This window comes from Brienomyrus brachyistius, chromosome 10 (assembly GCF_023856365.1).
Source record: "Brienomyrus brachyistius isolate T26 chromosome 10, BBRACH_0.4, whole genome shotgun sequence".
NCBI lineage: Eukaryota > Metazoa > Chordata > Actinopteri > Osteoglossiformes > Mormyridae > Brienomyrus > Brienomyrus brachyistius.
In genome coordinates this window covers 25,646,682-25,662,009 of record NC_064542.1, presented here as the reverse complement: position 1 = coordinate 25,662,009, position 15,328 = coordinate 25,646,682, and the positions used below count along the sequence as shown (strand labels likewise).

At 43.8% G+C, this 15,328-nt stretch overlaps 1 protein-coding gene, 1 long non-coding RNA gene and 1 other non-coding gene across 4 annotated transcripts in view; 2 read left to right on the top strand and 1 right to left on the bottom strand.

Annotated features, from left to right (window-relative positions):
- The window catches only part of efemp2a (EGF containing fibulin extracellular matrix protein 2a), a 24,388-nt gene extending 19,976 nt beyond the window's left edge, over nucleotides 1–4,412 (top strand). Inside the window, exons 8-11 of the mRNA XM_049029916.1 lie at nucleotides 610–729; nucleotides 966–1,092; nucleotides 2,340–2,535; nucleotides 3,007–4,412. Of these exons, the coding sequence (XP_048885873.1) occupies nucleotides 610–729; nucleotides 966–1,092; nucleotides 2,340–2,535; nucleotides 3,007–3,168 (605 nt within the window). The 3' untranslated portion in view covers nucleotides 3,169–4,412. The remainder of the gene's footprint in view (nucleotides 1–609; nucleotides 730–965; nucleotides 1,093–2,339; nucleotides 2,536–3,006) is intronic.
- The window catches only part of LOC125751241 (uncharacterized), a 17,125-nt gene extending 1,797 nt beyond the window's left edge, over nucleotides 1–15,328 (bottom strand). The window contains exons 1-6 of one of the 2 annotated variants that reach the window (XR_007400561.1): nucleotides 15,075–15,328; nucleotides 14,696–14,809; nucleotides 14,518–14,559; nucleotides 11,958–12,081; nucleotides 9,484–9,610; nucleotides 8,653–8,745 (exon numbers count right to left, since the gene is read on the bottom strand). This is a non-coding gene — a long non-coding RNA (uncharacterized LOC125751241). The remainder of the gene's footprint in view (nucleotides 1–8,652; nucleotides 8,746–9,483; nucleotides 9,611–11,957; nucleotides 12,082–14,517; nucleotides 14,560–14,695; nucleotides 14,810–15,074) is intronic. The other variant, XR_007400562.1, reaches the window with a different exon arrangement.
- On the top strand, nucleotides 13,944–14,026 carry trnas-uga (transfer RNA serine (anticodon UGA)). The gene has a single exon. It is a non-coding gene; the product is annotated as a tRNA-Ser (tRNA).

Genomic DNA, 15,328 nt, shown 5'->3' with positions numbered 1-15,328 from the left:
ACCACCAAAACTGATCACTAATAAGAACCTCTCTCCGCTAATTGGGACCACCAAAAGCCTTCCTTTACCTGTGAACCAGGTGTGAAGCCTCTGTGGCCAATCAGAATCAGTAATTATTAAACTAACTACCTGGGAGAACTGAAAACAAAGCCTGGATTTGGAATCGAGGGTCAGATTGGAAGAACCCAGTATTATGCTGCAACATATGAGTTCATGACCTTGAATTAAAACTAAATTAAATGTAATGAATTGGACTTTATGAGAAAATTATTAAAACAAGAAGTCAATGCACATGTTATATAATACAAGGCCATGAGAATAAAGCAAGCAAATGATAAACGATTTAGTTATAAGGCGTATTGCCATTTGTAAGCAAAGTTTAATGGCTGAATAGTTTTCAAAGTGCCTGTTAAAAGTGAATTTTCCCATATTTTTATGATTGTCATTGGCAATGCACTGTTCTGAATCATATTGCATGATGTGCGCCCTCTTGTGGCCACCGTCTATAGGGTACTCCAGAGCCGTGTTTAACAACCTGCTACAGAACGTTTTGCATGAAGCTGCATTAGAACTTGCGCCGGCAGTGACTCTAAACCCTTCGATCCGCAGATATCGATGAGTGTAGTTACTCCAGTTTTCTATGCCAGTACCAGTGTTTGAACCAGCCAGGAAAATTCTCGTGTGTGTGTCCGGAAGGGTACCAACTACACGGAACACGCCTCTGCCATGGTAATCATCATCTTCTTCATACCTTTATTTATTAACTGTAATTAAAACGATTGCTGACACCTGCAGCTTATTCGTTTTCTTTTTTAAACACAAACCGCTGAAGTTGGAGATCTGCGGGCATTTCTTTCAGGTGTTGCGGGTTATTAGCAATGATTGGGATCTCGGTGCGATACTTATTCTTCCCCTCACACTTGTTTATGCCTCATTTTACCCCCCCCCCCCCCCCCCCCCGCAAGATGTGAACGAGTGCGAGCTCGGCTCGCATCGGTGTACTGACGGACAGACGTGCGTGAACATCCACGGCTCATTTAAGTGTGTGGAGACCGACCGCTGCCAGGACCCTTATGTGCAGGTGTCTGACAAGTGAGTCATGTTTGCAAACACACCGCGGCACTGATACCAAGCGTGATGCTCTAACCTGCAGAGAAGCGTTAGGCCTAACAAACCACAGTCAGCGAGGCACAGACTTAGGCAACATAATTACATGGAGTGGAATGAATGCAGATGTCGATGTTATTTGACTCTGACCTGCACATTGTCAAAGTCTTTACCATGTGAGCACATTCCTAATGTCATTATCAAATTGCATTGTTTCCTGTTTCCCAATCCTTCACCCTATTACATGCTTCCCTCAGCTGACTGTGTTCCAAAGACTATCCAGGGTTGGTTGGAGTGTTAAATTAGGAGCAGCTGCTGGGAGTGAGGATCATTTCAGTCATGACATTTTCTTTGCCTCCTTGGGTCAGATATTTTGACAATTCAGCCACAATGTGTTATCAGTTTAGCTTTTTTCCTGTTGTATTGACTGGAGACGTCAGGCTTGGCGTGAAGCCGTTCAGTATTTTTGTGGGTTATTCAACATAATGACGAAGGGTGCTGTGTGTGTGACACTAACCTCACCCCCGCCCACCCCCCCGCCCGCCCGCCCGCCCACCCCCGGCACCTGCCAGCCTCGGCCAGCCGTCCGTTGCGAATGGCCGCCGGTGCCAGCATGTGTAATCCTGCTGGGACGCATGACAAAGTGCTGCAGCTCGTAATGGGCGGGGCTGTGAACAAGGCGCTGATCAAGTTACCGTGACTCAACCACGTTCACCAGTCAGGCTCAGGACTCAGGCATGCTTGATTTGTCCAAAACGTCGATTAAAACTGCACCTGTTATGGGGCTTCGAGTTTCACTTTCCTCTACTCTAAATTAACTGAAGCCTTCAATATCAGTTAAAATTCTCACAACTGGTTTTTAATCCATTTGTATGTTATAGTGAAAGGCCTCAATGTAATGAAGTAATACATATCAAATACTGCAATGACCAAGAGAAGAGCTCAACATGGTTCTCAAATTTTAGCCTCTGAAAGTAACCCCCCTTTTGCTTCGATGACGGCATTGCTGACTCTTGGCTTTCCAGACCAAACCAGCTTCCAGACGTAGCCACCTGGAATGCTTCTCCAACAGTCCTGAACGAGATTCCACAAGTTCAGGGCACAAGCTGGCTACCTTGCTCTTACACTTCGATCCTACACATCCCGAACTGCGTAGGGTCGTTTAGTTGGTGCATCTGGACCGTCATGTAAAGGTTCTAACATGTCTCTCTCCGTTCCCTGCCCCCGGCCAGCCGCTGTGTTTGCCCCGTAAATAAACTCGCTTGCCGGGACGTGCCTTTCTCCATCGTGCATCGCTACATGAGCATCACGTCTGAGCGTGCCGTCCCATCAGATGTCTTCCAGATCCAAGCCACCAGCATCCACCCCAGGGCCTACAATACCTTTCGTATCCGATCTGGGGACGACAACGATGATTTTTACATCAGGGTGAGTCGAGTAGCTAGCCTGCTTCTGTACACCCTTGGTCTAGGGTGACCACCGAATCCATCTCAGGACGCCATGAGCTACTTCAGGTTTTACAAACAACTTTAGGGCTCCCATGCTCAGCTAAATTGTTTGGTTCATCTTGTACTTTTATTAGTTGGTTCCCTTGATTGAGAGACTCTTCCAGCTGTTTCACATTAACATTAGTGACACTGACATTAGCTGATCTCCGTGCCTCAGTCCTGTAGGCTTAGACTCTAGTAGACTCTCTGTGTTAGATTCACATCAGAATTGTCTGTTTAAGCTTGCCACCCATTAAGGGCTTTGGTTAAACCTAAACCAACATATCCTCTAACCCTCACCGCCTGCCATTGCCAGACTCTTGCTTGATATCAGGTGAGGGCTTTGTAAGTTGTCAGTACCTTCACTTGTCCTGTAATGGTTCTGTTTTGTCCATGAATTTCTTTCTTGCAGCAAATTAACAACATGAATGCCATGCTGGTCTTGGCCCGTGCTGTGACCGGACCCAATGAGTACGTTCTGGACCTAGAGATGGTGTCCGTCAACCGCGTCATGAGCTACCAGAGCAGCTCCGTCCTACGTCTGACCATCTACGTGGGACCGTACGCTTTCTAGGGAAGGAGTAACCAACAGAGAATAAGGGAGTGAGAGGCCGAGGCAGAAGGATAGAGTGGAGAGATAGTGAGAGGGAGGGAAGGATAAGAGGGATAGAGATCAGGGAAATGTTGGGGTGGCCAAAGAGGAATGGAAGGAGAGAGAATCTCAGACCCACATTCACCCGCATTCAGGCCTTTGTCAGCTGGTCCTGTCTGGATTTAGTCAAAACTAGTGTGATGATTTCAAAGAGTAACTAATGTCAAGCAAATCTCCAGTAGGGACCAACCATGCAACCATTACATCACACGGCAGACAACGATGGGTTTAGTGATTGGCGGCAACAAATTTGTGAGCGTGTGGCTCCTGTGGACGAGCGGCTGACTGGCTTTCCAAGGCCAAACCCTGTTTTTTTCTTCAGAGAAGTGAAACTAACCCTGTACCAGCGCCTGCGGAAATTGAGATGAGAATAAAGATGAAGATATTTAAAATATGTAAAGACACTAATAACAGTTAATAATATTCATGCGATCCCAGCCAGTCCAGTCTGATTCGACACTTAATTACCAGCCCCAGTTTAGGAAAGGACATTTAATGATGCAGTTTTACGGCATCGTCTCAGTATCACAGTGAGGTTGGGCGATGGCTGCGTGCTCCCATGCAGTCTCGTACGATCAGACTCCCCCCCCCATGCTTTCAGACTGGCTGGCTATGCTTTATAGTCTCGCCTCTCTCTGCAAGACCCTCCGGTGCTCTGCCGTTATCCCCCCCCCCTCAGAACAGCTTCCAACCATCCAGTCAGTCCAGTCGCACCCATCCACCTTTCACTGCGAGCACTCACAGTCGCTGACCACCCTTCCCGCTCGTTTGGACACCGCAGACCCCCACCCTCCCGCACAGGATTATGGATCAGTGGGTTATAAGGGGGGGGTGTCATTCTCAGTCCGGCCCGTCATTCATGAGGCCGAGGCTCCGGTCCTGCCGCCATCCCTACTCCACCGGCAGCGACATTCCCGTCTCCCTGCTCTTTATCCCATTCGCTGAGCCAGTCCCAAACTCATGTAATATTTACTCTCATCTACATATTTAATAACCACTCCCACTCTACCCCCACTTCCTGTCCCGCTCCCGTGTTCCTGCCTTATGCCTTAGTTATCCTTCCAACCTTCCTTACCATTTTAGTTTTGATGTATTATGGAAAATATTGTACTTTTTTTTTTGTTCAGAAAATAATACGTAAATAAAAGGAAATAAGGTTAAAATCATGCATAATGCCTTTGCTTTTACTGTCTCTCCTTTCAATTTTGTCTCTCACGTTCAATTTTTTGTCGTCTTTTTCCTTTTTCCATCCTTTTCTTATTTCTGTTCTTCCCCCTCTGTTCTTTCCTCTCTCTTCTCTGCTCAGGTGCCCACTTAATTCCTCCACCCACTCACTCCCCAACCCATTCGCTTGCTCTCTCTGCTTCTAAAAATAGCTCCAGAGCCCCTTCCCCTCTCCATCACCCCCCACCCCCAGTTTGTTCCTGAAACAGCGTGTTCCCCTCTGCAGCTGAAGATGACGGCTCCTCGAAAGGAACAGCGGCAGAGTGAATAAGGACATGCGCAGAGAGAGGCGCGCGCAGCGGCTGGCTAACGTGGCCAATGTTCACCTTGGCAACCAACCTTGACATGCGAAAGAAAGGGGGATTTGAATGAGGAGATTGACAATGTACCAGTAATGAATTAGAAGAAAAGGAACTATCAGTTGTACAGTGAAGTGTGTTCTAAAATTTAGGGGGTTTCAAACCCCCTCGCCAAAAAATAGGGAAAAAAATCATTGTCTTTTTCATCCTGCCCGGCTTCACTCAAGGTTGATGAGTCACTCGCTCATCCTTATGTAAGTGAGAGTGACTGCAGTACCACTAAACGTCCACACGAGGGCAGTATCATATACAAAAGCAGAAGGGACATTCAGATAAAAATACTTACAACCCAGCGTAACTACTATTGCTAATCCAATTTACCACCGAGGCCAGTAATTCTCTCTCTATTTGACTGTACTTAAAGTGTCATACTTTTTCTGGGACAACAGGGATGAAATTAAGTACCAGCGAGTAACACTCGCTTCAGACCTGGAGGGTCTGCTGCCTGCTCTTTGTGTCTGTGTAGTTTGTGAGTTCTAGCCCTGCTGTGCTAATTTCCTTCCATAAGCCAAAGACACTCAGTTAGGTTAATTGGTATCTAAAAATAAGCCATAGAGTGTATACATGCTTGATTCTGTAAAAGACTGGCATAATAATGATGACACCTTATTGATCAGAAGGGGAAACTGGCCTACCCCATCTTGCTCTCCGTGATGCACATATAAGTGAGTGATAAGTGAAGGGTAGCCACCTGTAGCTGCACCCATGGAGTTGGGGGTTAAGAGCCCACAGCTAAGACCATTCTGCCAAGGCTGGGCTCAAACCAACGACCTTCTAATCACAGGTACGGAGGCGTAGCCTGCTGAGTCACACACTGCCCTCTGCCGTCTGGGGTGGGCTCCAGGCCCACATGCAACCCTGACCAGGACAAATGGTTGGAAGATGGATACAAATAGCATAAAAGCTATATATAGCACATATTTATGCAAATGTAGTGAAGAGAGCTGTGTAACGTGTCACCGTTGACAACTAATGTAATTGTAGTAGGGGATGTGGCACACAGTAAGTCATATGTGTGATGCTGTCCGTTTCTATGACAGACGTGCGATCTGCCTTTCGACATGGCCGTGGTGTCACCCTGCACGTACACAGAGGCAGACGAGTCACCTCAGTCCCTGACGTTGAGCCCACAGACTGCCCCGCGTGCGCGACTCCATCGCGGCCGCATTGGCGGGGTCCGGACACAGGGAAGGGCGAGCGGCACCTCAAGCTGTGAGGGCAGGATGGGCATCACGCGTAGGTGTCGCTGGATCATCGCGGGGTCCCAACTGGGGGGTTTTCCTGTTTTCCGGCTGCAAGGGATGACTAAACAAGTGGCTAGGAGGACTGTACTCCACCCTGTGGGCACAGCGGTCTGTAGTGTGTGGGTATAACGGGGAACGATGGCCAGGTATGACCTCATTAGCGGGTGAGTCTCGCGCAACATTCCGGGAAGGGCCAACAGAACAGAGGTCCCAACATTACTCAATGAGTACGTCAAAGAATCGCAACGGTTCTTATGTTTGCATCGGTGCCATCAGTCGGCTTCCCCATCCACAGCACTGAGGGTTCGTCTCCTTGGGTGGTGCGACGTAAATGATTGATTAAACATAGAGGACTTCATCTGTTAGAACTTTTTAAACAAGCTACCGTCAGCCATCCTAACACTTACATCCCAGTCTCCCACATTACACCCCACCTTACACCATTCACTTCCAAGTTTCCGTAAGGCTTACCTCACATTTGCAAAGCTATCCGAACACTAAAATTATCTTAACTAATGCATAAATGACATAATGAAACATCTTCAATAGTTTGCTTACAGTAGGGCTACCATATTTGGTGAGATGAAAAAGAGGACATGTCCGGGGATCTGAATATTAACCATGTTCATTGACCAATCAATTAGTGCTTTTCATGAATATTAATGAGTGTTCACTAACCTCCCTGTAAAACAAAATTCACAACCAGGGAAACCTGGAGATATGGCAACCCTAGTTTACAGCATCATGCACAAAGGCCTATATTTGCAGCTGATGGCTTTTATAGTAATACTGTAGCAGCCAGTTCTACAGCCAAGTCTTTACTGATGCTACAAGGTTAAAACCCAAGCATTTACACAACAGAACAGCTCTGATTAAGAAACGTGCTGCTTAATCCTTACGTCAGACTTCTGCTGTAGAGTAGGTGATATATGAGACCCCCCCTAACCAGGGGTGTCGGAGGGGCACAGCCACCCTGGCAGATTCAGGGTGCCCAGCACTTCATAGGGGTCTAAATTCAACTACGCCTCCCAAACCCACTCCCCACCTCGACAAAACCTACAGTGGGAGACCCAAAGTGACATTTTACCAGGGTACCCAGAATTCCTAGCAGTAACTATTCAGGAGAAAGTGCTCCTGGAATGGCGGAACAGGTGGGCTTGGCTCAAGGGGTTTGCCCATTATGGCCTAAGACTGCTCCAGATACACACTGTGATGTATTTTATTAAATGTGCCCTCGTGTGGGAAGGAGGCCCCAGGTGTGAAAAGCCTGACAAACGGTTTATAGCAGCCTACTCATGCAGGATGCTAATTCCATTCCGACTCTGCTCTCCAGCACAATGCTACACTTCACGTCTAGCTGCATAGCTATGTCCCAATGTCCTGTTACGAAACCATCACCGTGTTTACTGTAATAGTCATGGGTATTTTTGTATTTCCTGGAGGGGGGGGGGGGGAGAGGAGGGGAGGATGTGAATCCGCTGGTTCAGGTAAAGCGGTGCTTCATTCCACACCCTCCTTTGGCTGTCAGGATGAGACCATTCATAAAAAGTTCGATGGAACTGATGAATGAAATAACATTGTGTGTCCTATCAGGCATGGTGAGCATGTGATATAATACGGTGTTATATGGAGCACTCAGAGTGATAGGTACATTCCAACATGTGTGTAAATAACATGATCAGACATTGTATGAAGCAATAGTGTGTGTGTTGGGTTCCCACAATGAACCAATAAAAACACAAATAAAAACCTGTTATTTTTACCTAATGGGGACCATTTTATTGGTCCCAACAAAAGGAAACTCAATTTTATGAAAATGTGGGACTGCAATCAAACAACTAAAAATGCCAAAAGTCTTGTATTTTGTTTGGTTGCTTATGTTTAAGGTTGTCATAGTAGGGTGAGAGTTTTTCCAATAGAAATGAATGGACGGCCTTCCCAAAGAGTATGTGCGTGTACACAAGACCAATCAAAGGTCTGGACACACCTGCTTTTAATGCATTTGTCTCTAGGTTATCTGTGTTGACTCTTCAAATATCCATGTTTTTGCCTTGATGACAACATTGCAAACTCGTCATTCTTTCAACCAGCGTCCAGATGTAAACACCTGCTTGTCCAACGGCCCTGAAGAAATTTCCACAAACTCTGGGTAGTCAGAGTTGGCCACCTTGCTCTTACTCCTCAGTGCAGCTCATCCCAACGCAGCTCGATGGGTTTAGGTTAGGGGATTGCAGGGAACAGGTAATCTGTAACCTTCGAGGTGGGCTTAGGGTCCTTATCTTATTGAAAAACAAATGATTTTCAGTAGGTGTGTCTGGACTTTTGACTGGTACCGTATATAGGAAAATATAAGATGAATTACTTATCTGTTGCGAAAGTCTATATAACTTGTAGGAATAAATACTAATTTCCTCCAAAGTCATATTTAATGAACCATAATCGGGACGGGAAACTGGCAAGCCGTGCTGAATAGGAACAATTCAGTATAAAAGATGCACCAAGGAATGCAAATGTCAAAATGTTTTATATTTTTGGATTAGATATATTTATAAAATATGAGTATATGTGTAGGCGTCTACCTTATTAATCAGTTGCTACTGCCACCTGGTTGTCGTCCTTTTTTACTGCTCTCCACTCTCTTCGATCCTAGCCCTTCATATAAACCTTCAGGCCTGTGGTCAGAGGAAATACCAGATATTACGCAATAAATCACCTTTTCTTTGGGATACACAGATCTCCAGTTCATCTTGGTCCTGTAGTCCATTTACTGGCATAGTGGGCAAACCAATGATGCTGGGCAGTTATCATTCTCGTTACGTCGAGTCTAGCAGATGCATCGACGTGACGTCGACGTGTTTAACTGCATCAGGTCTTCAGGCTGCACTTTTACTATGATGCATGACAAACAGAGGCTTGGCTCCCACCCATATATGTGCATGAGCGCACGATCGAAAACAGAATCTATCCCCTGTACCGGTCCTTATGGTCGCATGACAGGCGATTGAATTACCTTACACCATTTTCACCACTCAACACAGAATTTTGGGTAGAAAATTGCCAGAACAATGTCAAAATTTGAAGAGGTTATTTTTTGATCGTTATTTGATTAAAGAAATAGTGCACCAGTAAAATATACTGCAGTATGGTTATATAGACAGAAATTTCCAGTAAATACTCTCCTTCATTTCACACATAACATTGCTAGAGGTAAGTTAGTACTCTCACTGTGCTTCAGTGTCCTAGCAACAGCATTTAAATAAACCTGCCATTACTTTCAAAGGTGAATTTTTAGCATTCGTCTACTCTGGCTACCTGTCTCTCCTCCCCATAGAGAAAAAGGTTTCGTAACAGTTTTTTTTTCCAGCCCCCTGTCTCTAATGAAATGAATGTCGCTAATTCTATAGCCTTACCTCCTTGTTGTAGTTGAAAAGCAGATCTCTCCCCACCTGCTTTTGCCTCCGTGCGTAAATATGGTTACTAAGATACGGCAGCGTTGTTGCTATGGACGTGTGGGTGTAGTGAAGAGAAGGGTCTGAGCTGAAAGATTGTTCCCGCCAACAGAGAGGGCAGAAGGAAAGGAACATTTTTAGTAAAAACTGGGTGCCATGCTTTCTAAACACTACATGAATGTATTTATTATAGAGTTATTATTATATATTTATTATATAAACCAGTGCAAAAAAATCTTTACGACAATATGCCAATGTAGCCCAGGAAAGACAACACGCAGACTTTTTTAAAGGGAGGATTTACTGCTTCAAGTACTGAAGAATTAATTCTTCATGTAGCCTTGCTGCCATTAAGCAAAAAAAAAAAAGTTAGAAATCGGTCACATGTAAAATACACCTGACATTTAAGATGTTATTTCTTGAGTGATATTTGGGAGAAGGTATTCACCCTGATTCAGTAGCAAGTTAGTAATACCACTCATCACTTATTAGTGTGAGCTGATAGGGATAAAGTTTATATTGACTAATGTGATTAGACTCTTTGCATATCGGGATTTCTGCCTGTCTTTAGGTGAGTTATGATGGTATAATGTGGCAGTGATGCAGTCATCACATGGCCAATAAAACCTTTCCCATCTCACTCAGCTGCTATTGGCCCTAACCAGACAATTGGAGATAAAGCAAATAATTAAACCATCTGAAATTGCAGACAAATATAGATCACTGGGGACTGAACTCAGCTTATATTAATTTGTAAACAATTGGATAGATGCCCAACTCTGGATTAGAGAGTAGGGTTGTCTTTGGCTCATTAGAAAGTGGGATTGTTAACACTAGGCCTACCTGTTCCAGAAATCCACTGTTATCATGCACATTTCTGATAAAATAAAATAAATTTCCCCCAGAATACATCACTGAAATCTGCAAAGTGAGAAAGCTCAACTTGAACACCCACCAACCCCAAACTCTCAACAGATGGAAACATTACTTGCATCCAGAATCCTGTCCCAAAGGGATCTCCCAGGGAAGCAGTGAGCTCCCTTGAAACTTGGCACCAAGGCATCGTGGGAAGTTTGTGATGTTAAGCAGCACACTGCGTGTGTGGGGGAGAATTTTGCACTAATATTTTACTGCAGTGTAGATGCAGTTTAATAGTATATAACATAATGGGACTAACCATCAATATGTCAGAAATCTGACACAAAAAATATAAAGAAAATGTGTTCTTGTCCATCTACCCATCCCACTGTTCAGTACAAGATCATGCTATCTCATGCTTATCCCAGGAATCACAGGGCAGAGGAACACCCTGGATGGGATGTCCGTCTATCACAGGGTGAAAATGGGCTATGTATGTTTTGTGAAAAGCTGATGAATTGGTTTGCGAGCATAATTTGTTCCGAAAACGTGCTCGTAATCCAAAGCACTTTTTCACATTAGAAATAATGGAAACTCAGATGATTCGTGCCACAACCCAAAAATATTCATACAACATGATTAATATAAAATATAAAGTAAAAATACATAAAACAAGTTAACCTGCACTTTACCTTTGAAAAGAATCATGGATGGTGCGATAGGTGGAATAAACCTATCCAATAACAGCCACTTTTGCCTACTTTTCGATTACGCGGAAATGTGGACATTGCTTTGTCGTTAAACAGATTCATCGTTCGCACTGCTACGCCCTTATTCGGGTGGTGCTTTTCTACTAAACTTTGACTATACGAGTGAGGCACGCTGACTGAGACCGAGCCTGGGAGACGATTACCCACAATCCTGCAGAGAAGAACCATCGGCTCAGTTGTGATCACGTGACGCTCGGCAGACAAAGCGTATGCATAACGCTCGTATTGCAAGACCTCGCTCGTTTACCAAAATTTGCTTGTCTTGCAAAACACTCGCAAACCAATGTATTCGCAATCCGAGGTTTTACTGTACTATGTAAATAAATACTGCATTTTATCACCGTATATTTAGTACTAACTCAGTTTTTAAAATGTTAAAAAGATGTGCAAATTCCCACCCCTTAACATAAACTTCCTTCATGTCATGCACCTTAGTGAAATCATTTGCACTGTGATTTTATACCAGACAAAATGGCAGCAAATGTCCACGACGATGAGGAGCCCATGACTGACTTTCTGCACTGGTTACAGCATTGAAAGTGTGGGAGTAGTTTGGCTCAGTGTTACGAGTTTTACACTTTCTAACTGTGTTCTGAGAAATGAGTCAAAGGAATTGTAAGTCTGTAAACTAAATTCATTCTGTCCACTTAGTCATGCGACCTGTGTAGAAGATACACTTGGTAAGGAACTGTTGATTTCATCTGTCCTATTTGCACTTTTAGGCAATTATGAACATTTCAAGATCTCATGATGAAACTGTAGTTATGAATTAAATTGGCTTTATAATGTAGATTTTGGCTGCTTTACCTTTTCAGTGTTGTTGCTTGCACTTTGAGCACTCTGGGGTACGTCATTCATCCATCTTCAGATACATGCAAAAATAGCCACTTGTAAATTGCAGAATTTGCATCTGTCCAGGGACTAAACATCTCTTGAAAAAGACATGAAAATGCAAGTTAAGTAATTCCAGTTCCGGAATTAATATCAAATAAGGAACACATCTAAAACTGTTTAGAAATGACCATTTTTTTACATAATAAAATATGCCAGGTAAATATTAAGAAAAGTGGTGTCAACCAACTGAACTAGCTTTGATTTTAGGTCACCAAATATTAGTCTTTTCACAGGAAACCTTGCTCAGACAACTTGTAGAATGCACTGTAACACTTTACTTAAAAGGCCAGAAGTACATTATGTAATTATTATGCCTTTTAATTAATATGTTTACAATTAAAGATATAAATACAAGGGTTGACAACAGCACGGAAACACCACATGAAAAAGGGCTTCAAATTTGAGCTGAATCACAATTTAAAAACACAGCTACAACTGTGACTCATATGAGCTTGAATGTCCATTAGCTGTATTTGGTAGCTATAAAAAGAGGTCTTGACAACCGGGAGCTTGATATGTGAGCTTTGAAAGCCATATGAGGCAGCTAACAGAATTCCAATGGGGGCAAAGTGTCTGTGTCTGAATTACAGGTGCATTGTTAAAAAACTGCTAAATTATTTAACATAAAAAAAAAATCTAAAAAATCTTGAGAGCATATGTAAAACATAGATGTGCCACATCAGCAAAGAGGACCGTGGGTCGCTCGTAGGGTGACCACCGGCATGCCTCTGAAATGGAGGACGTGTCCAAGAAGGAGGACCAAGGCTCAAAAAGAAGGAGACCCATGAGTTGTTGTTGGGCTGCATACTAGAGAAGCCAAGAATTGTCTTTCTATGTCAATAATGGCATCGAATACTTCATTCCAAGCATGGCTGTTCTCGGTATCAGTAGTATGTGTGTGTGGGTGTTTCACGTTTTGTGTGTGACTGGTGGTGGGAGACTGGCCCTAATTGTTGGCGGGGAGGTGCGTGGGTGGGAGAGATAAGGTGGACAAAGGGGCGAAAAAGAGGACAGCAGACCAGACAGAGGGCTGGAAAACCAGACTATCTGGATGAAATTCGGATGAGTGGTCACTCAAGTCGCAAGCGAAAGCTCAGTGAAGGAGACAGATGGACACTTAACGGGATAGTTACTAAACATCGCAAGTACAATCTCAAACATCAGACTGAATCAGTGCTTCTGTGGCCCAGACACAAAAAGACTTTGCATGGTGTGAACTTCTTCAAACTGGTGCTTATGGCAGGACTGCTATTCGGAAACTGCTTGGATCCATGGCTAATGCATGAAGCCCACAACGTGGGGTAAGGAGCACAAAATCTCAATGCAAAAACACATCAGGATGGGTTTAGGTTTGGAGAAAAGCCAAAGAATGCATTCAACCTTGATGTGTTTCAGTGTGGGCGGACGGGAGCAGACTGTTTCATGGGAGCCATTTGGTCTGATGACAGGTCATATAATGACCAAGCAATATGAGGGCATTTGATGGAAACAGTTGCACCCTATGATGCTAAACACTGACTTCTTATGATGTTCCCACATTTCAAGATGATAATGGCCCCATGTACACTGCTAAAGAAATTCAGCAGTGGTTCATGAACTCTAAAAGTAAGTCACAGGATGTGAAGTACATTTGCACATTTTGCATCCCTGAAAGTACAGGAGGCTTTTTGTGTTGAAGAAGGGCTAATATCCTACAGTTTAGATCTTATGCAACAGCATTCCAACAATTATAAAAGCTGCTTATTAGGTTCTTGATATTAATTTATTGTTAGAAATTTGCACCATTCTCTCTCCCCCTTGTGTAAATAAGATTTAAGTTTATTTTATATACTCAGCTTATTTGGGGCGTTTCCTTGCCTTTTACTCTGTTTTTTGAGTAGGCTGCTAGCATTGTGTGTAGCTGCGATGGCCGAGTGGTTAAGGCGTTGGACTTGAAATCCAATGGGGGTTTCCCCACGCAGGTTCGATCCCTGCTCGCAGCGGTGTGCAGATGTCGGGGGATGATGTGCACCTTGCTGCATTAATCCTGTGACTGGAAATGTGCTACTTTGTAGTCACATGCCTATTGGGCCCTTGAGCAAGTTTTGCTCTCAGCTGTACAGATGTCAGCTTCAAAGGAGAGAAGGTGGAATATTAAAGCCCTTAACCCCAACTTATGGATTTATACAAGCCATCAGAGTCACAACATTCATAGCATCTTTGAGTAGGTCAAAAAAAACTGTAAAAGCAAATCATACTTCTCACTTCTCTGGTATTAAGGGGCTTCTACTGTGGTAATGCATCATATTGAAATCATATAAAACACAACTTCTTGGGACCAAATTCCTTTGCTGAATACAATGCAAACACTCATCTGTTTAAAGACATTCAGCAGCACCCACTATAGTTTGTGAGCTCCGAATTCTCACTGGCACACAGTTACTCACTTATTACTTAGGTGTAGTAATTGGTCAGTAAGAATTAGTCAACTCACCATAGCTAGGAACTATGCCTGAAAGCTATAGCTTAGTCCAAGCTGCATGAAAAAACAAAGAAAGAGTGACAATAACAAGACAACACAAGTTATTGTAGGTATTCAATCATAATGCCTTAACAATAACAAAACCATAGCTAGCCCTCCAATATAAGTAAATTTGACTAATATCACCTACCCTGAGGCTCACTAAATGCACTCCAGCTTCAACGAGGATTAGATCCCAGCCACTAACTCCGCGTCCAACATCTCTCCCCCCCCCCTCATGTTCATGTGGCTTTACTCCTGGAATCTAAACACAGGAAGTTCAGAAGTACTTCTTGAACATGTAGTGGATTATATAGTGAGAAAGTGGATGTGGAAAATGGATGGATGGGTTACTTCTCTGTCACTCAGCATTTAACCTATCAGCAGCATGCTGGAGATCCAAAGAATACAACATTCCTAGCTGGCCACAGTGTAGTATATTCAACTAGTAAGTAAGTAATGACCATTCGGTGGCCTTGGAATCTAGACTTCTGTTGAGTCTAGTTTCATATCGCATTTGCTTCGTGTACCTCTCCATATTCCCGCTCTCGCTGCCGGGCTCCCACTGAACTCTCCGGACTATCTCCGCCTTGCTGTAATCAGAACAGGAGCAGACTGCTTTCTGAGCAGACGAGCAGCGTTCTCCTACAGCTCTGCTGTCAGTGGTACATGGTACAAGGCTCTTAGTCAAATAATGATTGTAGTTTTGAGATCCTGAAAAAAGGGAGCAACAGGGAAAAGCAAATAAAATTAACCGAAGAAAGGGAGCAATATTTTGGCAAAA